This window comes from Rattus norvegicus, chromosome 9 (genome assembly GCF_036323735.1).
Source record: "Rattus norvegicus strain BN/NHsdMcwi chromosome 9, GRCr8, whole genome shotgun sequence".
NCBI lineage: Eukaryota > Metazoa > Chordata > Mammalia > Rodentia > Muridae > Rattus > Rattus norvegicus.
In genome coordinates this window covers 116,834,563-116,859,510 of record NC_086027.1, presented here as the reverse complement: position 1 = coordinate 116,859,510, position 24,948 = coordinate 116,834,563, and the positions used below count along the sequence as shown (strand labels likewise).

Here is a 24,948-nt window from a genome sequence, read left to right as displayed (position 1 = left end):
TTCAGTTATTTATGGGCTGAGTGTGAAGATCTGAGATACAGTCGACCTTTCCACTAAGCTATATGATGTCAACAAGCCATGACCGGGCCCAGGTTGGTCCTCAGGGGAAGAAGTTTTCAGTTATTTATGGGCTGAGTGTGAAGATCTGAGATACATTCGACCTTCCCACTAACCTATATGATGTCAACAAGCCATGACCGGGCCCAGGTACTCCTTCCTAGAAAAGAAAACCCATCCAATGCACAGAGCCCATAGATGTGCCATGCAGTTTCTGTGAGAGTTGTTATTTTCACTATTCTAAACTGATTTCTGAGAAATTAATTAAAAAGAAGGGCATCTAGAAAATAAGCATTTATGACTGAGAATATTTTCCAAGCTAAATGGCAAATTAAATAAAGCTTTGTCATTTATGGATGACCCTTCCTCCAATTAATGGTTATTTATACTATTGATCTTTCATAGGCATTAAAGTGCTCAGGGCATACGGTAATGCATTTGGATCTGTCTGTCTCACAACAAAATCCTGGGGTTGTTTTGTTTGTTTGTTTGTTTGTTTGTTTTGCTTCTGAGTACCTTTGACTTACATTCTTGAATGAAGACTATCAAATCTTCTCTTTCAGTTTCCCCAAGAGCCACAGGAAGGTGTTTGTACAAGCTTTCTTTTCCTTCAAATCCTCTAACTAGACATAGAACCTCCATTCGATGCTATTTCTCCATTCTGTGTCCCAAAACAAAGGAATTCTCCAACACCCTGCCCTCCCACACAGTTCACTGGAATACAAAGCAAACCAAAAGCTTGTACAAGGAGGAAATTCACCAATGAAAAAAATCAGTTATGGAGGTCCGCTCAACATGGGGGCGAGGAAAGTCAGAGCCAGACTTCGTTCGTTCTCTGTTCTTATTTCACTGGCGCCGAAAGTGGCAGTGGTTTGGAACCAATTTCTGAGGAGAAGTTGGCAGATTATACTTTAAGGTCACAAAAAAAATGTTATTCACAGTTATTGTCTTTGAGAATTGCAAGCAGGAGTTTGCTGAAGCCTGTGAGCATCTGCTTCCCTGTGACTCACCGAGGGCCAACTTCTAAACATGCTCAGCGTCTCGAGTCCCACCTCCCTCAAATGTTCCTCACCATCTACAAAGAGCCCTTGTGCATGCTTGGCTTAGGTGACCAAGGCTAGTGACTTTCTCCTCAGAGATGTACACATGCGCAAATCACCGAAGACCAGCTCCCTTCACCGTGTTAAAGGCCAGGTTCAGAGAAACACAGATTCATGCAGCATTTTGCTCCTCGTACTAAAATGCTTTTAATGTATAATAATCAAAGCAGGAAGTGACTAGCCCCGAAATGTACAGATGGCCAATGGAACAGGCCCAGGAGCTCTTCTATACAGGGTGAAGACGCATGTTCAAATGAGCAGAGGAAAGGAACAGAGAAAAGCGGATACAATTTAATCATTAAATCTACAGCTCTAAGTGGGAAACAATGACCTGAGAAGTGCTTCCCCCAGAGCTATGACTAGCGGGGGCAGGTGGCTTCCCTTGTCTCCGTGGTCATGTGACCAGAGTTGGGTCTGTCCCAGGAAATGGGAATAAAACCGTCAGCATAGCCTAGTACAGCGCAGAGCTTCTACCCGAGACTCACAGGCAAAGGCTCGATACCAGAGCAAAACTCAGAATGAAAAACTCCCCCCTTCGACTCGAACAGGAGTGGGGGTGGGGAGGGGTGCTGTTGGCTCGGCGAGCGTCTGCATCTGTCGCACCGGTGTTGCCAACTGTGCAGAAATACCAGGCAGGATCCTGCTGCCAGAAGCTAACAATCGACTTTGTAATGGAGGTGACAGTGCTCAGTGGGACAGATTCTCAACTGTTGCCAAATGGAAGCTCTGACGACGATAACCGTAAAGCCAGACAGCGGTCTTACGACATTATTCCAACCATACCTGAAGCGTTTTGCTTTTTTACTAATCTCCAGTGAAAACTGCTTCCGCGTAGTTGATGGCAGAACATACCATGTTTAGCTGCTCATCTAGCCTGTTTTAATTTTGTTGTTGTCGTTTGGGGTTCTTGTTTGCTTTTGCTTTTTGTTTTGTTTTGTTCTGTTGTTTTTGTAGTTGGCATCTAGATCCGATCTTTGCGATAAGATTGCCCATGGCTACTGTGCTCAGGTAACCTATGCAGAACTCTTGCGATCCTGGCGCCACTATGCACGTTTCAAGAATGGTCCCAAGGGTCCTTATATTATTATATTATATTATGTATAGCCCCCTCTTCCCTTTGTGCAAGCAGAAAAACAGCCACATACAGGGGTGCCTGAGGAAGAAGCCAGCATGTCTCCAGGGCTATATGAACACAGCGTTCCCTGCGATCTGGTTTCTACCAGAATTTTGTCACTGGCTTATTCCTAAGCCTTCTTGGGAAAAAAAGGGGGGGATTCATTTATATTCATAAGGAATGGACAGTCCTGTAAGCAGGGCAGAGTGGAGGAAACAGAGAAGGTGACCTTGAAGGAAACCTAGAGTCCAAGGCCAGCCTAGGTATTGTGGTAAGCTCAATGCCACTCCACCCATACAGGAAGGGAAGGAGGGAAACAAAGCAGGGATGGGGTCAGGAAGGGAGGAAGGTGTGCAGCGCGAAAGCCTTTCAGGACTCCCCCATTCCCTTAATGCAGTCTTTCTGAAGGAACCACCATTCCCTGATCACTGTAACTATATACCTGCAAGAAGATGAGGGTTGTAGTCTTGCATTACAGATAAAGAAACCTACAGCTGGAACTATTAGATGACTTGTGGAAGACCACTCAACTGAGCGGATTGGGTTCAAGTCCAACTGACTGAATTCGAGAACTCATGCACCACACCACTGCCTCCTCTCCGTAGCACCGCTTGTCAGGTGACTTTATCCTGAAGCCTGTGCTAGTCATTTTATATCCCTCTTAAAGAAGGTAGATCCGGCCAAGAGAGCTCTCCTTGAAGGACTTGGCTCCTGTGGAAGCTGATAGTGTGCAAGGAAACGCAGCAGCCTGGAGACCCGAGAAAAGCTGAGGTCACCATCTCGGAATGCAAGTCATGGGGACAGCACTTCAGGAAAGTGGACGGTTCCCGTGTGGCAGACTTGAGGGTTATTTCACCCTGCAGCAAACTCATTCCTTTTCTCCTAAGTCTGTCAACTGCTGTGCGAGATCCAACAGTATGATGGAGAATAACCTGTTTCACTCAAGGGTGATGATTAAAACGTTAGTCGTACCTAACAATCTGGCGACACCTAGACCAGCATTTAACTAAATCACCGAGGCCATGGTCTAGACAAGTTACCATTCCCAGGTAACCAACGCAACAGGTATGAGCAAAATTCACCAAAATAGCAGGTGCACAGCACACAAACGTGTAGCCAGCTCCTCGGTCTGCAACCACGACAGACATTCCTTGACAGCCAGCACTCTCTCCCCCACAGTTCAGCTCCACTGGAAGGTGAGGACTAACCTGTCTGTAATCCAAAGATTATCGTGTAGTGCAGATCCATCACTTGGGTCACCGTCCTAAGGCCGCCATCGACCCATCTGCCACCCCAGCCCCCTCGGAGGCCTCTCTGAATTTAGCTGGGTTATGTCAGAAATCCTTCACAAATTAATTTTTAAATCCATTTTTAATTCACATGTTTCAGATCAAAATGGCCAAGCTTAATAATAAATCACACTCCTTTTTCTCTAGGGAAGACATGAGCGCTAACTCATCAAAACCTCGCTGCATCGCCCACCACTCGAGGTGCTTGCCTGGTTACTGTCTTTCTTCACATGCGGCCTTTCAGACGTGTGCTGGCCTGAAGATTTAGCAAGTGTAACCATAGGAAGCTGCGCCTTTTATGTAACCGCGCTTAACACCAAAATGTGTGTGCCTTCTAAGGCATCAATTTGTACATTTTAACATTCAAACGTATTGTAATTAAAAAAAAAAAACAAAAAACATTGCACATTTCATGTCCTGTGACCTTCGGGATCTTTGCAGAAATTCCTTGGTCACGTTATTCCACAAAATAAGTGTCAAAAAACAACTTTGCAACTGATCAGAAATACACTCCAAAGTAAAAAGGAGGCCTCTTGCTTTAGACTTCCGGCTGTCTTCAAGTCAGGATCCTCGGTTCACGAACACTGGGTGTTCATTATGTGCCTTCACCCACAGTTCAGAGGTCTGCTCTGTGAGTGCCAAGTCTGCACTTCCGAGATCCACAGTCTGACCTGCAATGAGTAATTCAGTCTCAACTGTGGTCTCCTGGCCTCAGCTCCTCATGGTTGACTGAACAAGTCAACCCTTGGGCTTGAATTTCCTCTGCCTGAACTGACAACTCTACCATCCGGGTCTCCACTGATCAGAGACTCTTTCAAAGAAGTCTATCTCAATTACATAAGCACTAACAACAGCACACTCCCAAGTGCCAGTTGCAATATATATATCGGCCTTGTACATATTGGCTCATTTAATATTCATTAAAGCTGTAGTGTGAGATTGTAGTCTGCAAAAATTTACCACAGCAATACGTACTCTCCGACATGTATTCTTTAGAACTTTGCCACCTCTCAGTAAAGATTCTCTACCCTGTCTCCTTGAACTTGCCTTAATTACTACCATGTAGTAACTCGAGACTTCCAAAGGTATGCTATAAAAGCTGACCTAGTCTTTTCCCCTTGTATTCAGCCATCCTACAAGAGTTCCAGGCCTTCCTAACAGCAAGTAACATAAAGGGGTTGCAGTCAGCTAACATCTTACCTGACAGGCAATGTCAATCACGAGTCATCCAGTACTGAACCTTTGATCAAAACCTCTGACATCAGCGTCTTCCTGCTAGTGACAATTCTGGCAGCGCTGAGCTCTCTGCAAAGCCCGCCCTCCAAATCGAAGCCTCCTTGTGACCACGCTGCCTAGCCGCTGAGCTCCAACGTGCTTTGTTGGCAGAAATGGGTAACTAGTACAAAGCTACTTGCAGCTCAGCCTCATTTTACACATGAGCCTGTGGCCAAGGATCTTCTCACTGGATCCTTACAGGCTGCTATGCCTTCCCTTACCAAGCCCTTGTGGAAAGAACCAGGCCTTACACATAGCTGTGTCTAGTCCTTGAAACTTCTCAGCAACACCTCACCTAACCATTTAGATCAGTTAGTACAAGTGACATATTTTACATAGCTGTTAACGCAGCCACATGTATTGTACCCAAGAAATCATACCACTAAAGGGTAAGGTGGCTGATGACATCATTGGAATAAAAGAAAAAAGAAAACCAACATCAGAAAAGAATTTGCCACTCAGACTGTCCCATGGATACTTACTTACCAAGAATATAAGAAACTGAAATTTTACTGCTGGGAACAGCAATTTCCAGAAAGCCTGACTCACTTCTTTTGCAATGCATCTCTAAGACCCTCTCTGAGGAGTATCTTCAGACTGAACATGGGGCTCCTTCCAAGAAGTGAAAGAGCTATCATAGGGGGAAAATGGTGGCATTGTCTAAATTACATAAAGGCTGTAACTCCGGATTGATTCCTGAAATGCCGGTGTGTCCCAGAGGTTGCCACCTCAAAATGGTGTATGTGGGGTTGGGGGGGTGCACTGTAGTTCTTTTAACAAAAAGGTAATCATGAAAAGAGAAAAGCAGGTAATAAAATCTGCACAAAAATAAAATAAAAGCATAAAAACGGAAGTTAGCTTTTAATACGAACCAAACTGAGTTGCTCACGATGCTGCCTGCCTGTGTGGTCACTACTTGGAAGGTTGAGGCTATGGGGCTGTGAGCTCAAGGCTAGCCTGAGAACCAAGGCGAAACCCACAGGAGCTGACATCACTGCCTGAGATTAGCATAGGAATTGTTTGACCAATTATACAAGCAGAGCCTCTGATTAAGGTTAAAAACCTAAATATGATTATAATTCAATTTTCTGTATGATGTGCAATCCATCAAGCATTTTACGTGTTTCCCTTTAAGTCATGATTACAATTCTATAAATGAAAAAGGCTATTATAAATTCTATAACTAGGTCATCTGGGGTTCAGAAAGACTAAGAGACTGCCTTCAAGGCAAATATCAAGTAACTAGAAAAACCGCTGGACCAAAATTCCTGATTCAATGTCTTAGTTCATTTACTAACTCTGAGTTACATTTAAAAAAAACACTGTATAATATTTTACATTATAAAATATGGTAGCTTATATTTTAAATAGTCGTGTGTGTGTGTGTGTGTGTGTGTGTGTGTGTGTAATTAGCCTTCATAGCATTATGAAAACCAGTTTAATTCCTGAGCTCTCAAAACAAAGTGAGACACCTAGCAAATGTGATAACATTAATGTTTATTTTCAAGGTGATACATTATATACTCTACAAATAAAAGATTTAATTTTAGTATATAAATTGACTCTAAGATAAGTCATATAAAAATTCAGGGCCTGAGAGGAAACTAATTCAATAATCTTCTTACCTCCATTCTGTCCTCCCGTGCTTGAAATTTTCAATAGTCTATTCCGGAGTATGGAACCAAGACAACTATCCCTATTTGCCCATCTGGTTCAGATTACTGTCTGAAGAAAAAAAAAAACACCAAGCCCTGAGGGGAAATGAACTGGGAAGGCTTCCCCTGGGTTGCAGTTCTCAGGACTGCTGCCTGATTCCTGCGCCAACTTTGATTCTGTCTCAGACTCTGATCAAACAGTCAAGCAAGACACTACTGGTCCTCGGTTCAAATCCATGGCTGTCCTCCAAGTGGTGATATCCTCCTGTACCCTGTATCTTTTCCCCTGCAACGAAGGTCTTTGCCAGCTCAGATTGTGTTGATTTGAAAAAGAATGACCACACACACACACACACACACACACACACACACACACACACCTGTCTTCCCGTCCCCCACTCTAGCATTCAAATGGTGTCCAGTTGGGCTCAAAGGCCAGAGAAGAGGATTTTCTGGATCTCAAACCTCTTTTCCACCCCTCCAGAACCACCCTCTCAAAGGAGTCAGACACAACTAAGGCCGTTGTCACTCAACAGAATTAAGCCATTCTTCCTTTCGATCCCCTTTACCCTTTGATTTTCTAACACAGAATACTAACCTCTAGTGTTCCCTTTATGAAAATTCCAGTGTCTACTGACTAGTTGACTATAGGATTCACAGAAGATAAGCACTTTACCAAAACAATAGTGAAATTATCAAGAGTACATCCCCCCCACACACATAATGCCACTCAGGGTTCCCCTGAGAATCTAGCTCTAACTCCACCACGCTGTTATCTTCTTCCCTTCAGGACATGTGACCTTCACTGACAGGTCTGGTCCTTTATAAGGGGGGCAGAAGAAAGGTTAATCCACAGTCTTGTCGATCAGTTCAGCCCCCTGCACCTAGCATGAGGTTCCAGGCACAAACAAAATAAATAGCAAGGTGAATGAAGCTTTAAAGTCTGACCTCTTCGATGTAAGTTCTTCTAGGAGTGAAATAACATATTTTTTGACTTTTATGGCATGACCTCATCGTGTGGGAAAAATAATATATTCTGAGCTATAGAGAACTTCAGTCTAAACTCCTCGTTAGGGATGATTAAAACCTCATCGATGACGCTGCAGTGAGCGCATGATTTTATTTTTATGAAAATGTACAGTTTAAAAGGCCACTTCTGGTGACCCATGTCTTTAATGGGATGCGTTTGGAGGAACTTGGGAGGAAGTAAATCTCTGAGTTCAAGGTCAGCTTGACCTACATTACAAGTTCCAGTGGAGCACGATAGGACTTTGTCTATAAAAGGCAGGGGGTGGGGGAAGAGAAAGGCAAAGATTACCTAAGAACGATATAAATAAACCCCATGAGGACAAAAATAACATCATCTCTCATCTAACACGAGCAGTGGGCTGTAAAGAGATATCCGATCCAAATACCAAACAGACCACCACATTCGCCCCAGAAGCAATACTCACACTGTGTTTATTTCTCAAGAACCATAAGGACTATTTGTCTAAGTTTGAAAAAAAATACATTCTTAAGGAAATTGGAGGAAACATTTCACATTGGTCTCCTTCTTTCAGCAAATAAATCCTCTACAACCCTGAGGAATGTAGAGAACCTCTAGCCGCAGGCTAGAGGAAGTTGCAGACATCCCCTTAGCAGATGTCATTGCTTGCTGTGGAGATCTGATCCACCAGATCGGTGCAGCAGGTTTTCTTTCCCATAAGTCTCCCCCATTGCTCTGTGTAGATCATCTCTTGGGTTCATCCCTGTGATGAAAGGTCTGCACCGAGAAGGAAGATGCTGGGCCTCTAATCATGCTGCAGGTGATCGTTTAGAGCAGGATGGGAAAGAAGACTCAGCCACGGAGCAAGTAGACGATTCTAAACGTCGGTCCTCTTCAAACCCCTTAGAGAGGACTGTGTGATTATCTCACCAGTAACACCGTGGCTGTTTCTCCCTAAGAGTATTCACATTGGGCCAAAGATCAGGTCCAAAGAATAGTCCCTAAGAATGTGTGAGTGGCCAGGACAAAAGGCCACAGTACGGAAATTAGTTCTCAGGTAAACCAATGGATGGCCAGATGGGGAATAGTGCCTTGATATACAAGTTCACGTAACTCAGTGAAGCGTTGGAAACGAGGGGTACGGTGTCCTCCTCAGAACAGCAACTCATTGCTCAGTGTTCTTAAGAGTTCATCCCTGCACCTAAATACAGTCAGCGTTTAAATTTAGACAAGATCAGAATTACTCAGATCAGCGAGATAGCCATCTGCTTTCGAGCGTGCAGCTGGTAGCTTTGAAACAGCAGCTTTTCATGATTCATAACTTATTCATCCCAAGATGCGCCCCGACATCTGCTTTATCATCCATTCAGCCTGGTGAGGCGTTTTGCTTTAAAGTTTCATAACGTCTACTCAGGTAGGTAACTTTCTCAAGACTGATAAAAATCCACACTCCTAGATGTTCCCCCCTAAAGTAAGAGTGACAACGGCAACAGCTACCATTTAGTCTAATGTCCCCCGGTTTTACCGGCATGCGTTAACCAAGCTCAGCTCACTGCATCAGCGTACATTTCCAACTCCTTGTGCTTAGAGCCTTTGGAGTCTTTCCTCTAGATGTCCCTAAAATACGTAATAGATTGCTGCGAATTACAGGCGTCCTATTGTGCAGCGGAACGCCAGAACACAGATCCCTTCCATCCCTGTCAGTGTATTACCTCACCTCCCTCATCTGCCTCTCCCTTCTTCCAGCAGTGACTGGTTTTACCTCAGAACGGCATTGTTCAGCTGTACAACAGAGACGATTGTCACTTTGCATCCGGTTCACGTCACATTAAAGGATGTCCAGCTGCAATGAGCAGGTGTCACTGTGTGGGGGCTGTGTTCCCCTCCGCCGGTCTTCCACCGATGGACATCTAGGTTGGGCCCTTATCTTCTCTGTTCTGAATAGTTGACACACTAACTTTATTGTCGTCACTGCTCTGGGAAATACGCATGGTGACCGTTATTTCACAGCTGAGAAAGTCAACAAGATTGAATACCATACTCAGCAACACTGAGGACGGAGATGGCGAGGAGTGTTGCTGAAAACCGGATGCATCTGTCTTCAAATCCGGACTTTTGCAATACGCAATGCAGGCCTCCCGTTGCAATGTCTGCCCAGAGCTGGGAAGTCTTTGCCACACTATGGCGAGCCCCGTGACAGTTATCCTCAGTCCTGGAAACCTTCAGGTGGCCCTTCATTCATGGGAATGCCCTGTGAACATTGATTAAATTCTTTAACTCTGATGGACAACTTAGGGCAGTCTCAGCTACCCATTCTCCCCATCACTGACAACAGCAGCTGGGGAGATGGGGAATCCAGAAAGTGTGCAAGGATGGACTTCTTCTATGTGATCTGAAAGTAGAGATGCTGTCCACTCAAATGTGGGAAGAGTGTTTAATACATGGAAGATTCTCTGTGAATAAAACCAATTATGTTAACTATGTATATTTAACATATTTAGCTTATAGCTAACACACACAAACATATATACACATAAATACACACACACACACACACACACACACACACACACATATATATATATTAAAATTTTAAGAGCCAGTGAAATAGTACTGGCCTCTGCTATTGACCTGACTTTGATCCTCAGAGCCCACGTGGCAGAGGGAGAGAATGGATTCCTCTGGCATATACATGCGGGCACACACACACACACACACGCACACACACACACACACACACAATAAATAAAATGGATGCACAACCTTGCACAAACTGACTGCTGTCTCCTGCTTACTCCACAACCATACAGCATGAGAAAAGAAAGTATATCCTCATTCAGGTCCTGATTCTGTGATCCAAAGATGTTAGGCTTCCAAAGCTCACAACTGTTTTCTGAAGGAAATGAAAACAATAACCCCTTTTGTTCCATGTTTTAAATAAGTAATGTGTGGAAGACAGCTGAGAGACATTAAAAGCTGATAAGAGTACATGGGGTAAGCAGTCGTGGTAAAAGAAAAAGAAAAATACCATGTCAGAATGGTGTTTTGTTTTAAAAGCAGAAATTTGCTCATGAGGACAAAAAGTAGAAATTTCACCTAAAATATTAACATTTATTTTGTATTGTGGTTATATTTATTTTCTTTGTTTTGGTTAGCTAAAATTATAACCATGTAAATTTCCAGATGGTCAGATAAAATTTAAGAGATAACAGAGAATTAGAAAATATGGTAACTATAGAAGAAATGTATCTAGGTGGTTAGTAATCAATTTAAGTCACCTTTGAGATGGTAGACCTGATTTTAAAAAAAACGAATAACCCCCTGTGCCCCATATACCCACGTTGAATATGACTTTTAAAAAGCTAACTTAAAAGCAAAGTGAATTCAAGCGTCATGGTGCACACCACTCAGGTGGGAGACTGAGTCAGGCAGCCTGTATTGCATGAGGATGTCCTGCTCCCAGCTCAAAAGAATAAAACAAAAAGTTCAATGAAATGCTACAGTTAGTTTGCATTGTTGACTGTAGTCCAATCATAGAAAGCCTTGCAGACAATGAGTTGGTAATTATGTGACCACAGCTCTAAAGGGAAACAGTTGTATCCTCTATCACATTTTTGTCAAGGAATGAACACATAACCTTGATTTATGCTTTTCCTCAAAGACACAGTGCTTCACATGTATGGTCTGCTCATTAAGGTTGAACTCCCGCCGACAGCACCACAGCACACACCTGGAACAAAGCTTCTGAAGAATATATTTTATCTCTGTAGGTTTGCAAATGCCCCAGTGCTTCTGAGCACAGGGGTGGGAGCCATTTAAGTAACGGGGAAAGCACTCCCCAGTACAGAACAGGAGCTGAAAAGCTAGGGACATTAACCATGGCTGGGGATAGACTGTCAGGTGACTCAAACCCTTCACCATATGCATATACATTTGCATATACATATCATTTTAGTAGTTACAGTTTAGAAAGCAGACAGATCTCTACAATCAATGAAAGCGCACCGCCTTGTGCAATCACTAAAGCAAAGAAATGTGAGTTTGTTATTTGTCAAAAACAGACTTCAGAGCAAAAGGACAGTTGGCTTACTTTAAAGGTGTGGCCACTTGTAGGCACATAGAGAGGCGATATAAGTTGGATTTGGTGGTGTTTTTTTAACCTATATTATATACAGGCAGTATAAATTAGTATACAGAGGCAGCATAAATTTGGATTTGATTTTTTTTAATCTATATAATATTAAGGACACAAATTAGCTGGGTGTGGAATGGTTGGGTGAACTTGAAAGGGGTGGGGGGTGGATGAGTATGATCAAAATACAATGTATTGTATACGATTCTCAAAGAATTCATTAAAATGCTACAAACTTAAATCCAGTTTTCAAAAGAGAAAGACGTTGGCCAGAGAAATGGCTCAGCAGTTAACAGCACTCACAGCTCCTTCCGAGTAAAGGGGATTTGTTTGCCAGTCCCCACATGGTAACTAAATCTCTGTAGCTACAGTTCCAGGGAATCCAGTGCCGGCTCCTGAACTCCACAGGCCTGCATGTAAGTGGTGCGCATACATACAAGCAGGAAAAACATTCGTACACATGAGACAAATGTAAGTAAATCCTAAAGTGGAAAATCCACAATTTTTATGGCAGGCACTATTGTCCTGATGACCAATAGAGCTGTAGACTGAGTATCAGCTAGGACCAAAGCGGACTCACTGTGTCACAATGACACTAGTACAACTACACACACACACACACACACACACACACACACACACACACACACACACATTTTCAAGTGTGTGTGAGATATTCTATGAGTTATGAACCTCATTCATCTATGATCCTTGTCTGTGGATCATAAACGTCTCACCAAACTCTCACAGCTGAAATTGGCAGGTCTAGGGAGAAAGCAAAAAGAAATTAGAGACTCCTCTGATGTCTGGAAATTAGGCAACACACGACTAAGTCAAGATTCTGAAAAGAAATTGAGGAAAAAAATTGTAGTCAAAATATCTACATAAAACAGGAAATCCCTCGTTTTTAGTAGCTGAATAGTACTCCATTGTGTAAATGAACCACATTTTCTGGATTCATTCTTCAGTTGAGGGACATCTAGGTTGCTTCCAGCTTCTGGATATTACAACTAGGGCTGCTATGAATGTCGTGGTATGTTGGGGCATCTTTGGGGTATATGTCAGTGGTCTTCAGGTAGAACTATTTCCAATTTTCTGAGGGACCGCTAGATTGATTTCCAGAGTGGTTGTACCAGTTGCGGTCCCACCAGCAATGGAGGAGTGTTCCTCTTTTTCCACATCCTCGACAACATGTGCTGTCACCTGAGTTTATCTTAGCCATTCTGATTGATGTGAGGTAGAATCTCAGGGTTCATTTGATTTGCTCTTCCTTGATTACTAAAGACTTTGAACACTTCTTTTAGTGCTTCTCCGCCATTCGAGATTCTTCTATTGTAAATTCTGTTTAGTTACGTACCCCATTTTTTAATTGGATTATTCGGTTTGGGGAAGGTTAACTTCTTGAGTTCTTTACACATCTTGAATATTAGCTCTCTGTTGGACGTAGGGTTAGTGAATTTTGCAGGCAAATGAATGGAAGTAGAAAATATCATCCAAAAATATCATCCTGAGTGAGGTAACTCAGACTCAAAAGGACATGCGCTCACTGGTTAGTGGATATCATCCAGAAAGTACAGAATATGTGGGGTATAACCCACAGACCATAAGAAGTGTAACAAGCAGAAAGGCCCAAGTGAGGAGGCTTCAATTCCACTTAGAAGAGGGAAGGAAATAATCACAGGAGACAGAGGGAGGGAGGGATCTGGGTGGGAGAGGGGAAAAGAGGGACAGGATCATGTATGAGGTGGGGCACGCAGGAGAGAAGCCCAGAGAGCGGAGAGAATGGATTGGGTTACCAATTCAAATTTCCTGACCCAGAATTGTTCCTGTCTAGAAGAACTGCCAGGACAAAACTGGAGAAGAGACTGAAGAAAAGGTGGTCCAATGCCCCGCCCAACTTATGATCCATCCCATGGGGGTTGGGGGGGGACCAAGGCCTGACACTATCACTGATGCTATGGTGTGGTTACAGATGGGAGCCTGGCATGGCTGTCCTCTGAGAGGCCCTACCAGAAGCTGACTGAGATAGAAGCAAATATGTATGCTCAACAATTTGAACTTAAGTTGGACCCCTATGGTTGAATTAGGGGAAGGATTGAAGAAGCTGAAGGGGAGATCGACCCCATAGGAAGACCAGCAGTCTCAACTAGTCCAAACCCCAGGGAGCTCCTAGAGACTGAGCCACCAACCAGGAGCCTACATGGGCAGGTCCAAGGCCCCTGGCACAAATATAACAGAGGTCTGTCTGGTCTGGCTTCAGTGGGGGAAGATGCACTTAATCCCTGAGAGACTTGAGGCCCCAGGGAAGGGGAAGGCCTGATTGGGGGAGCACCCTCTTGGAGGCAAGGGGGAGGAGTAATAGGATGAGGAACTGTGGGAAAGGGGATGGGGGGGGGCAACGACTGGAATGTAAATAAATAAAATAAATAAATAAAAATTTTAAAAAAGAATACCCGCAAATAAAGTAACCAGGGACGTGAATGATCTCTGTGGTGCAAATCATAAACACCAGTGAAAGTGATGGAGCGAACTTCCTTTTCGCAGATTAATATTTTGTCCCCAATGTTATGGCAAACAGTCTATGTGCTTTCTTTGAAACAATGGTAATCTTTACCTAGCTAGAAAAATAAACACTTTTACAATACACTGGGCCATAAAGGTCTGGAAGAGCAAAGAATTTCTAAGCCAAAGGACATATATGCATCACACTATCTGATTTTAAAACACGTTATAAAACTATCATCATTAAAACAGTGTGACTGTGCGCTGAGGCAGACAGCCCCCAAATATGGCCCACAAGATTCAAAAGCAACAAAAGCAAAACCAGAAAACTTCCGGTGCAGCGCCGGAAGCAGCCAGCAAAGTGGGCTGCAGAGTGACGTCAGGAAGCGGGTGGTTACAGACCACTCATGAAACCAAGAGTAATATCCGGAGTAAGTCAGGAATTTTTAAAATTCAACAACACAAACAAAATGCTTTTAAAATTGGACAAGTGATATAAATGTGCCTTTCTCAAAAAAGAAATGCAAATGGTTGACAAATCTGTGAGCAGCGTTGGTCATCATTAGTCATTAGGAAAGGGAAATCAAAACCTCAGCAACGCGCCTTCTCACCCCGTTATCAAACAGATGCAGCTCAGCAAGTGCAGACACGCTGTGGAGAATAGAGGGCTTCCTTACAGTACAAACACAATAGATAGAGCATCATAGAAAGCGCTTAGGATGTTCCTCAAAAACCCGGCGTAAGTCCCCCACAGACCTCACTTCTGGGTACCAATGAAAAAGAAAGAAAATCAGCACAGCAAACAGACGTACATATATATGTATGTGTCTGTGTATATGTGTGTATGTATGTATGAGTGTGTATGTGTGTGTATGTATACGTGTGTATATATATATGTGTGTGTATGTGTATATATGTGAGTATATATATGTGTGTGTATGTGGGTATATGTGAGTATACATATGTATGTATGTGTGTATATATGTGTGTGTATGTATATGTGTGTGTATATATATGTGTGTGTATGTGTGTATCTGTGAGTATATATGTATGTATGTGTATGTGTATATGTGTGTATATGTGTGTGTACATATGTGTGTATACATGTGTGTATGTATGTGTGTATGTATGTATATGTGTGTATATATATGTATGTGTGCATATATATAGTGTGTATATATGTGTGCATATATATATGTGTGTGTATATATGTGTGTATGTGTGTATGTACATGTGTGTGTATATATGTGTGTTTATGTCTGTATATATGTATATATGTATGTATGTGTGTATATGTGTGTATATATGTGTGTATGTATGTATATGTGTGTGTATATGTGTATGTGTATATGTATGTATGTCAGTATCTATATGTGTGTATATATATCTGTGTGTGTATGTGTATATATGTGTGTATGTGTGTATATATACACATGTGCATATGTGTGTGCATATATATAATGTATGTATATATATATATATATGTATGCACTATTTACTACAGCCAGTATATGGAATCAGTCTTAGTACCCATCAACAGATGAGTGAATAAGGAAACGCAGGATGGGGGCAGGGAGAGAGAGGAGGGAATATTATTCAACCAACAAAAAAGAATGAAATCTGTCATTTGCAAGAAAATCTACAAAACCAGAAGACACTAATTTTACATAAAATGAGACAGAGAAAGAAAGTAGCTTATATCTTCTCTCCAATGCAGAAGCTTAAGGACTCAGTCTAAATGGAGAGTAGCCCAGTGATGACTTACCATGAAGGGTGGAAGTCTGGATGATGAGAACCACAGCACAGCTGAAGAGGTGGCATTGCTTCCTGTGCTCTGCAGCACCACGGCACTGGCTGTAGCTCACAGTGGGGCTGGCTGTAGCTCACAGTGGGGCTGGCTGTAGCTCACAGTGGGGCTGGCTGTAGCTCACAGTGGGGCTGACTATAGCTCACAGTGGAGCTGGCTGTAGCTCACAGTGGGGCTGGCTGTAGCTCACAGTGGGGCTGGCTGTAGCTCACAGTGGAGCTGGCTGTAGCTCACAGTGGGGCTGGCTGTAGCTCACAGTGGGGCTGACTATAGCTCACAGTGGGGCTGGCTGTAGCTCACAGTGGGGCTGGCTGTAGCTCACAGTGGGGCTGACTATAGCTCACAGTGGGGCTGGCTGTAGCTCACAGTGGGGCTGGCTGTAGCTCACAGTGGGGCTGGCTGTAGCTCACAGTGGGGCTGGCTGTAGCTCACAGTGGGGCTGACTGTAGCTCACAGTGGGGCTGGCTGTAGTTCACAGTGGGACTGACTGTAGCTCACAGTGGGGCTGGCTATCAGCCACCAGGTTGGGGGTGGGGGTTGTTGTACATCTCACCAAGAAGAGAGGAACTTAGGCTCCAAACCTAAGGAAGCCAGGGGGAGGCAGAACTGGCGACTTCCCTGGTGTGGTCAGAGTGTGCTACAGCACATGAAGAGGTAACATTCTGCAACTCCCAGGCATGCACAGCTGTTATATGTTAACCAAAAAGAGCAAAGTGCATGAGAGGATTTTCCAGTGCATCCCAGGCTGCCCTGGAACTTTCTATGACCTGACCACAAGGTCTAGACCTTCATGTCTCAGTCTCCTGGGAACAAAAGCATAGGTCCCCTACCATGAAGGAGTGAGAGTAACTTTAAAAAGCCACTTAAAATAGATCATACACATAAAAGTATAAAACTCACAGAGGAAACATGGGAGAAAGAGTCTTGAAGAACATGAATGACGCAAAATTTCTTAGATATGTCATAAAAATATTACCTACTAAAATGCATGAGCTCCACTAAAATTAAAAACATTTGGCTTTAAAATGGTCTCGAGTAGATGAAAAAAATCAGCAGTAAATATCATGTATCTGACACAAGGCTATATAAGGAAATCCCCCAAACCCAACATCAAGGAAACAAACCTTCTCATAATAAATTGACAACATATTTAAATAGACACATTAAGAAGATAGACACTTAGCAGATAAGCTCTTGAAAAAAATTATCCACTAATGGTCAGCAAATGGTTCGGTAGAGAAGCATGCTGACAACCGTCTTCAGGACCCATGCAGTAAAAGGATCCAACAAAATTATCTTCTGATCTTCATTTGTGTGTGCATACATGCACATGCACATGTACATACATACCGACACATGCACATATATATACACATACAAGCACACACTAAAAAAGTACACAAATGCAACCAATTATTTTAAAGGGTAACAGTCACGGTCTTTAAAGAAGTGCTCACTGAACCCTGCTGTACACCATTACTCGCCCATTAGAATGGCAGAGGTGACCAGACCAGGACTCCTCACAGATGGTTGGTGTCCTTGAAAACAAAACTGTTTCCAAGCGAGCAACTGAAGATTAACCTCCTCTAAGCACCAGCAGTCAAGTCTGATATATTTCCCCCAATTGAATAAAGTCTAGAATTGTACACATGCTCATGTGAATATTTAGCTCAACCTTATACGTAATCTCAAACTGGAAGTGGCCTAAGTGTCTTTCATTGGGGAAGGCATAAGCCTCTTTAGATATGGCCAAACGATGGGATACTACTCAACAGTAAACACCAGTGAGCTCTTGATGCTCGCCACACACCATGCTGAGGGGAAGAAGTCAGTCTCCAAAAGCGACGTGCTGTGTGTCGTGATTTGATTGTTATGGCCTATAATGGCTATGTCTGCTTGTCAACTTGACTATACCTGGAATGAACTATAATCCAGAACTGGAGGGCTCACCTGTGATCCAGATCTTGAGGATGAAAGATTCAAGTTTCTGACCTGGATCTTAACGTGGAGATCTTGAGGCATAGTGGCCATGAAAAGCTTAGGCCCAGGTAAGGTAGTACACACCTTTAATACCAGGAGACTGAGGTAAGGAGATATCTGAGTTCAAAGTCAGCCTGGGACAAAACAAGTCCCAGATCCAGGCATGGTGGTACATACCTCTAATCTGGGCCACACCTTCTGCTGCAGACCTACATAAGGACACTGGAAGAAGGAAGACTTACTCTTCTTCTCCTGCTTGCACTGACTTGCCAGCACATCTGTTGGAACCGACTTCTACAGAAGACCAGCTGAAACAACTAGCCTCGTGGGACTAAGCAACTACTAGATCCTTGGACTTCCCATTCACAGCTGACCATTGTTGGGGTAGTTGGACAAAAGACCATAAGTCGTCACAATAAATTTCCTCAATATAGAGAAACATTCCACAAGTTCTATGACTCTAGAGAAAACTGACTAATACATGGCCCAACACTCACCTGCTAAAATCCAATTCTCTACAATGACAGTATCAAGAAGTGAGCAGGTCACAGAGGCATGCCTTTATGACTGACACGAGTTCTGTTCCGAAAGATCTATTGGAGACTCATGCTCTGCCATGTGAAGTCATGAGGAGGTGGCTGTCTACAGGGCACCTGCTGTACCCAAGCTATAACACTTTGGTCTTGGACCGCCCGGCCTCCAATTCTAGGAAATGATTTCTGTGGTTTAGAAGTCACCTGGCCTGTGGTATTTTGTTAGTGTGCCATCAGCGGCTAAGGCCCAACGTGATTCCATTTGTATGGGGTCTGACATTCTGAACCGAGCAAATGGTTAGGGGTGTAGAACGGATCTGTGATCAGTGCAGGTAAGGGGAGGGGAGACGTCAGCAGACAAGGGTAACTAAAGAACAAAACTTTAGTGCGTTAAGGATGCTTTGTGATGACTACCTGAGCCTATGTATGTTTTTAAACTCATTGAATTGTATGCAAAAGTTAAATGCAATGTATGTAGACTTTAAAGAAATGAATACATTTAAAAAAGACTACACTCATAGGGAAAAAAACATAAAGCTGGAAGATTATAAAACTGACAGCTAAGAAGGTCTGCTTTGTAATTTATCCATCACTTTCTTGGAATTGATAGATTTATATAAATGTATAAGGGCTATCTTGTAATAAATACTTTCTTAAACATACTTGATCACTTTCTTTGGAAACACTGGTATTAAATGGTCTCCAAACTGAGTTTAGACATCAGTGTCTGTCTACTTAATTGCTTGCAATTATACCATTTTTTGTCTTTATGAAATCCTCATTATTATACCTTACCTGATCTATGTGCAAGAGAAAAGGTCTTTTTGTTGGTACAGGCTCTAACTTGAAGCAAATCCAACTGAGTCAAGCGTGTACTAACCGCATCCACAGGAGAGGTGAGTTAATCCCTGAAATGTACGGTTCTCACCTGCGGAAGCAGTAGGAATTGGAGGTGAGGGAACCTGGTCCCACTTCTCAGCTATGGTTTTATTTCTCGCTGTGTGGGCATTCTTTAGTGAAAACAAAGTGGCAGGGAAAGGACTGGAATTTGCCAGGGTATCTTTTTCCCCTCCTGGAATTCAGCCAAGATATACACTCTGCTACATTTTAGCAACTTTCATACAAATGGCCAGTTCTCTCTCTCTCTCTCTCTCTCTCTCTCTCTCTCTCTCTCTCTCTCTCTCTCTCTCTCTCTTTCTCTCTCTCCTTCCACTTTGGCCTTGTCTATAAATAGATAAGAACACTGTGATACCCCCACTCTCCAAACACCAGCAATACCTCATGGAAAGTGCAGAGACCTTACGGTACTTCCCCCGTCCTAGGTGGTAACTGTTGCTATCTATGTTCCTCACTGATGTTATGTGGGCCAGTTAAACATTACAAATGGGAAGCAAAGTATTTCTCCGTACTGGTTCATCAGCCTCTTGCTTGGGCCTGGTCATTTACCCTTGTGAAGCTTCTCACATTGCTCTGGAAACATTTGGCCTTCGGTTTGAGGAGACAGTAACAGGAAAATGAAGAGGGAAAGAATCACAAGACTCATTTGACCCATGTGCCCCGACTTGATTAAATCTCTGTTTGAGGGTACCAAGTCAGTCTTTGCCGAGATACTGATATGCCCTGATGCTCATCCAACTGATACCTCTGTGTAACCGTCACAGAAGGTACAAAAAATGACTGAATTCAGATCCAAATTATTTAAAATAAAATAGTCATGGCCTCTTAAATTTGGAGATTTTTTAAATTAATTTTTCACAAAATTAAAATTCCTCTAAGTCACAATGCCTATCAATCATGTAAAAGAAAAGAAAGATGTGGAGTTTACTTTTCTATTCCTGTCAAACTGAGAAAGACTACCCAAGGCTCTTGCCCAAGCACAAAGCCTTGTTTCTTACAATGCATTCATACCAAGACACAAGAATGCACCTGTTCTATAGCAAATGACAAGAGTTCATAGAGCTTCCTCCTGGTGCTCCCCCACCCCATTGCACTTCTAGACTGAGAGTAGCTTTGCTTTTCACTTTCACCTTTGAGGTAAGTGGAAAACCATTTAAACACAGGTCAGTGTGCAAAAGCAAGGTTAGATCTAAAACCTGTGACCCCTATCTACTGTGCCAAAACCCGGTAAGAACACAATACGCACGGGCCAAGTTTTATGAACAGCTAGGTTTTGAGTACTCTGTAGCCCTCGAGTCTCCTACCTGTGTATTAGGTCAGCTTGGAGGAAGGCAAATGGGAAAGTATGCCCAGTTTAGAGTGATCTGAAAGAATAACAGACCAGAAATGAGAATAGAATAATGAAATTTTAACAGAGATAAAAAAAAAATCACTCTTCGGGTTTTCTTTCAAAATGATGTAACCACGGAGATTAGAAAACATATGAGAGAGGACACGATGATAAGCTGACAATATCTTTAGCCCCCAAATGCTTACAATTTTCAAGAAACTCTCAGAATTATTGGGGGAGGGGTGGGTGACTCACTTCATGGGTTTCTGTGCCTGTCATATCCAGGTCAGTTTCTGAGATTTGTGTGTGTGTGTGTGTGTGTGTGTGTGTGTGTGTGTGTGTGTGTGTGTGTGTGCGTGAGGTATGAATCAACACTATTTCCCCCACAGCGATAAACAGGAACTACACAAACTTGAAAGTTAGATGGGAAAGTCTCCTCCTGTTAAAATTCTGAGCTGCTGGAACCCAGACAGCCTGTCTCTCCAGAATTCGCCTAAGTTCATTGCACTGCCCTCCACCCCTTCATTTGTAGGAGAATCGTCTAGATAACAAGATCCCACAACACAGCACTAAACACAGCTCTACCTCCCACCTCTGTCGCCGGGGTGTGTCTCCTCAGAGGAAAGACTCTGAGGACTTGAAGAGGCTAAAGCTGAACATCCTCAGCTCCACCTTTCAGGAAGAGGTAGCCACACCACAGGGCAGCTGAGTCAGAGGGAGACAAGAGCAGGGGGGGGCGTTAAAGGGGAGCTATTAAGTGCGTTCTGTTCTGAGGACTGAGACATGCTGCTTTCCAACTCACTGCCCTTGTGCTGACTGGCCCACACAGACCAGATCTCCACTTCACTTCCCTTTAGTTATCTCTTTTGGAAGGAGAGCGACATTCCTCTAAGGCAGGGATTTCCCAACCTTCCTAATACTGTAACTCTTTGATGCCGTTCCTTAAGTGGTCACCCCAACCATAAAATTATTTTCGTTGCTACTTTATAACTTTACTACTGTTGTGAATAGTAATGTAAATACCATCTGATATGCAACCCCTGGGAAAGGGTCAGTCGACCCAAGGGGTTAAGACCTACAGATTGAGAACCACTGTTTTAATGTGCACACACGCATGCGCGCACGCGCGCGCGCGCGCGCGCGTGTGTGTGTGTGTGTGTGTGTGTGAGAGAGAGAGAGAGAGAGAGAGAGAGAGAGAGGTGGACAGCTTCGTCTTCTTTCATTTTTTTTTAAACCAAGTCCAATTCTTTCCTTGTAGAAATGCTTTATTTTTCTTCTCCAATGTCTGTTCCCCTGCCCAGGACATTTTCGAACATGTTTCTCAAATTAAAGGCCCCCAAAGCTAGAGTGCTGCCCTGCATGTGCCCCTAAACAGAAGTACAGCCAAAGCAAACAAACAAAAACAAGAAGGGGAGAGGCGAGAGGGGATAGGGGCACGCAAACTCAGAGAGGTTAGAAAGACAAAATCTGAGAGACAAACTTTAGACATAGAATGTTAACTCTGAACTGATCCATGCTTCATTCAGCCCCATCTCACCCACACACACCCCTAGGCCCAAACCCCAGCAGAGGCACCGGAATGCGCGAGTGCGCGCGCAAACATACACACACACACACACACACACACACACACACACACACACACACACGCAGAGAGGGAGAGAGACAGAGGGAGACAGAGACAGAGACAGAGACAGACAAGGACAGAGAAAGACAGAGACTGATAAAACCGTCAACCTCAAATAAATCTGACTCTTCTTCAACTTGTAGCCTCCAACCACAGCAAAAGGACCAAGGTCCTTCACCACCTGCCCGCAGAAGACGCTGCAAGCGCCCGCGGCGCCGCAGTAGCATCCTCCTGCTGCAGTCCCGACAGAGTTTCAGACCCAAATTCACAGGGCTACCGCTCCTCTGCCCCTCGCTCCGCTCTCTGCCTTCGACCTCCTTCTCCGGAGGCCCAGAGGAAGCAGGGCACTTTGCCACTTCTAAGGATGGGGAGGAGAAGCGGCGACAGAGACTCCCACCGAAGGAGCCCCAAGCCTTCGTCCCACTCCCCGCCCGCCCGCCCGCCCCCGCAGGTCCGATGCTGGCAAGTGGGCCACTTGCCAAGGTGTCGCGCTCACTCCAAATGCTGGGATTCAGGCGGGACAGTGAGACGGAGGTTGAGGGATGCAGATGAGGCGGGTGTGGGAGAGGAGCAACCGGACGATCTCCTTCCCCGGGCCACCACAACTCCAAAGCGCACACAGGGACCCCGTCGTCTTAAAGGCCTTCCCTCCGGGTGCGCTCGCCTCCCGCCCCGCTCCCCGCCTGGACGTCTGCGGGGAAAGAAGGTAAAAGAGTACCTGGAGCGAACACCATGACTTCCTTCAGCCGCTACACCCCTGAGTTTAGAGAGGTGGGCAGTCAGAGGACGGGAGCAGGCCGGGAACCGGGGAACCGCGGGGCCGGGAGCAGACGGGCGCGCCGGGCGCGGGCGGGACGGTCAGAACCTCGGACAGCTCCCCGCGCGCGGTCCCGGGCCGCGGCTCAGCGCGGGGCGCGCGCTGCCTCCACAATGCACCGCTGCGCCGGCGGGAGGAGAGCCAACCCGACTCAGCTCATCCTTGGTCCCCGCGCCAGCTTGGCGATCCACCGCCGAAGGAGCAGGGCGCTTCTACCGCTTCCACCCGAGCAGGAAGGACGGAAGGGGAAGCCAGACAGAAAGGTAATTGCCCGGTTTCCCGGCAGGCGCATAACTAATTGCTTCTAACTACCTGCTGTCACTCACCCCCAGGGATGCCGGGCTGACATTTAAGATGAGTTTGTCTCTTTCCCCACATCGCACTAGACTTTACTCCAGAGACTGAGTTCTCAGAGTGTGACTGGCTCTGAACAGAGGGCGGAACCACCAAGTTAACCCATCTCTGCTGTTCACGACTTCTCTGGCTGCCCCAGGCCTCTCAATATCAGCAAGAGAGCTAAAAGGAGAAAAACAGAATGACCTTGGAATGCATGACAAGGGCACTGCTCACGGGTCCTGTTCCCCCATGACCATTGGGTCAACTCCCACATTTGCAGGTTCTCAAGGTCATAGCCTCACAGGAAACGGCGTTAGTCAAGGCAAAGAAAGTACAGATGAGACGGGTCTCAGACAAATGCCAACTTCTGCAAGGATGACGCAAAACATCTCTGACATTGATTACATACCTAAGAGCTTGTCCAGACCCGGCTCAGTTGTTATCCGTGCCCCTTCCTCACAGTTGGCTCCACCCTATACAAGGACCTGCTTGCTGGAGGCTCACTGCAAACTCCTAACCCATAGCTCACTTGAAGATATCTATTCTCTGATTAATGTTGGTGCAGTGTGGGCAACCCTCATTAGATGCCACCAGCTTGCCACACAAGCTTGTCAATGAGTTTCAATGACAGAGTCAAAACCACATAAGGATCCCCTTCCCTCAGCCTTTATCCCCCATCGCTGTAGTTGAATGGGGCTATCCAAAACCAAAGGCAATCAGAGTTCTTCAGGCCATTCTCCACCTTTTCCTGGAAATAATAGAGAGGTTCTGAAAACGCAGTATTAACAATTTGGTTAGGAGCCATGAGCTCTACTCTGTTTTTGGCAAATATAAGCATTGAAATAGCCAGGCTGGCACTGAGTTTGTTCAAAACCGCATTCGGTTGAAAAACATAAATAGTTTCACAGCTCTTGCATGACAGTTTTCATGGAGGCATACGGGCAGCCTGATCACATCACCACCACAACATCTCTTAGCACCTGGTGTCATACAGGCTGAAACAGACGGACAGGGCCTGCCTTAGCAAGATGCGCATCAGCCAATGGGCAGGATAAATATTGTGCACAAGGGGTGGGGTCCTCTCCTATCCCCAAAATACACCAAAACCCTCTGGGACCAAAAATTCTTTGCCCACCTTGCTTTAGCACCATGGGACACAGGAAGCACTGTTTGCAATTGGCTTGAATGGCAGGCCGACTGCTTTAAACACCCCTCCACCACTCTTAGGTTTTTTTTTTTTTACAGCTTTATATGTTAATGACCTTTATTTACCTAATGCATAAATAAATATCCACAGTTAAAATCAAGGAAAATATAGTGTTGAGAACATTTGCAAACATTCTTAAGGATCAGTAAGACCCAAACTCAGGTAGAGCACTTTCACCATTAACTCATGTTTAACCTTGGATATGTCACCCTACTTGACCCATCTCATCTGTACTAGAAGAACTGAGGCATCTGCAGGATTCACCGTGAGGACTTCCTGAAATATAGACTTCAGTAGATTAA

At 44.3% G+C, this 24,948-nt stretch overlaps 1 protein-coding gene and 1 long non-coding RNA gene across 2 annotated transcripts in view; one reads left to right on the top strand and one right to left on the bottom strand.

Moving 5' to 3' along the window:
• The window catches only part of Akain1 (A-kinase anchor inhibitor 1), a 46,371-nt gene extending 23,161 nt beyond the window's left edge, over window positions 1–23,210 (bottom strand). The window contains exon 1 of the mRNA NM_001399423.1: window positions 23,005–23,210. Within this exon, the coding sequence (NP_001386352.1) occupies window positions 23,005–23,020 (16 nt within the window). The 5' untranslated portion in view covers window positions 23,021–23,210. The remainder of the gene's footprint in view (window positions 1–23,004) is intronic.
• LOC134480431 (uncharacterized) lies at window positions 2,031–3,842 on the top strand. Its single transcript, XR_010054899.1, has 3 exons — window positions 2,031–2,165; window positions 2,750–3,467; window positions 3,708–3,842. It is a non-coding gene; the product is annotated as an uncharacterized LOC134480431 (long non-coding RNA).
• Window positions 23,211–24,948: the final 1,738 nt, after the last annotated feature.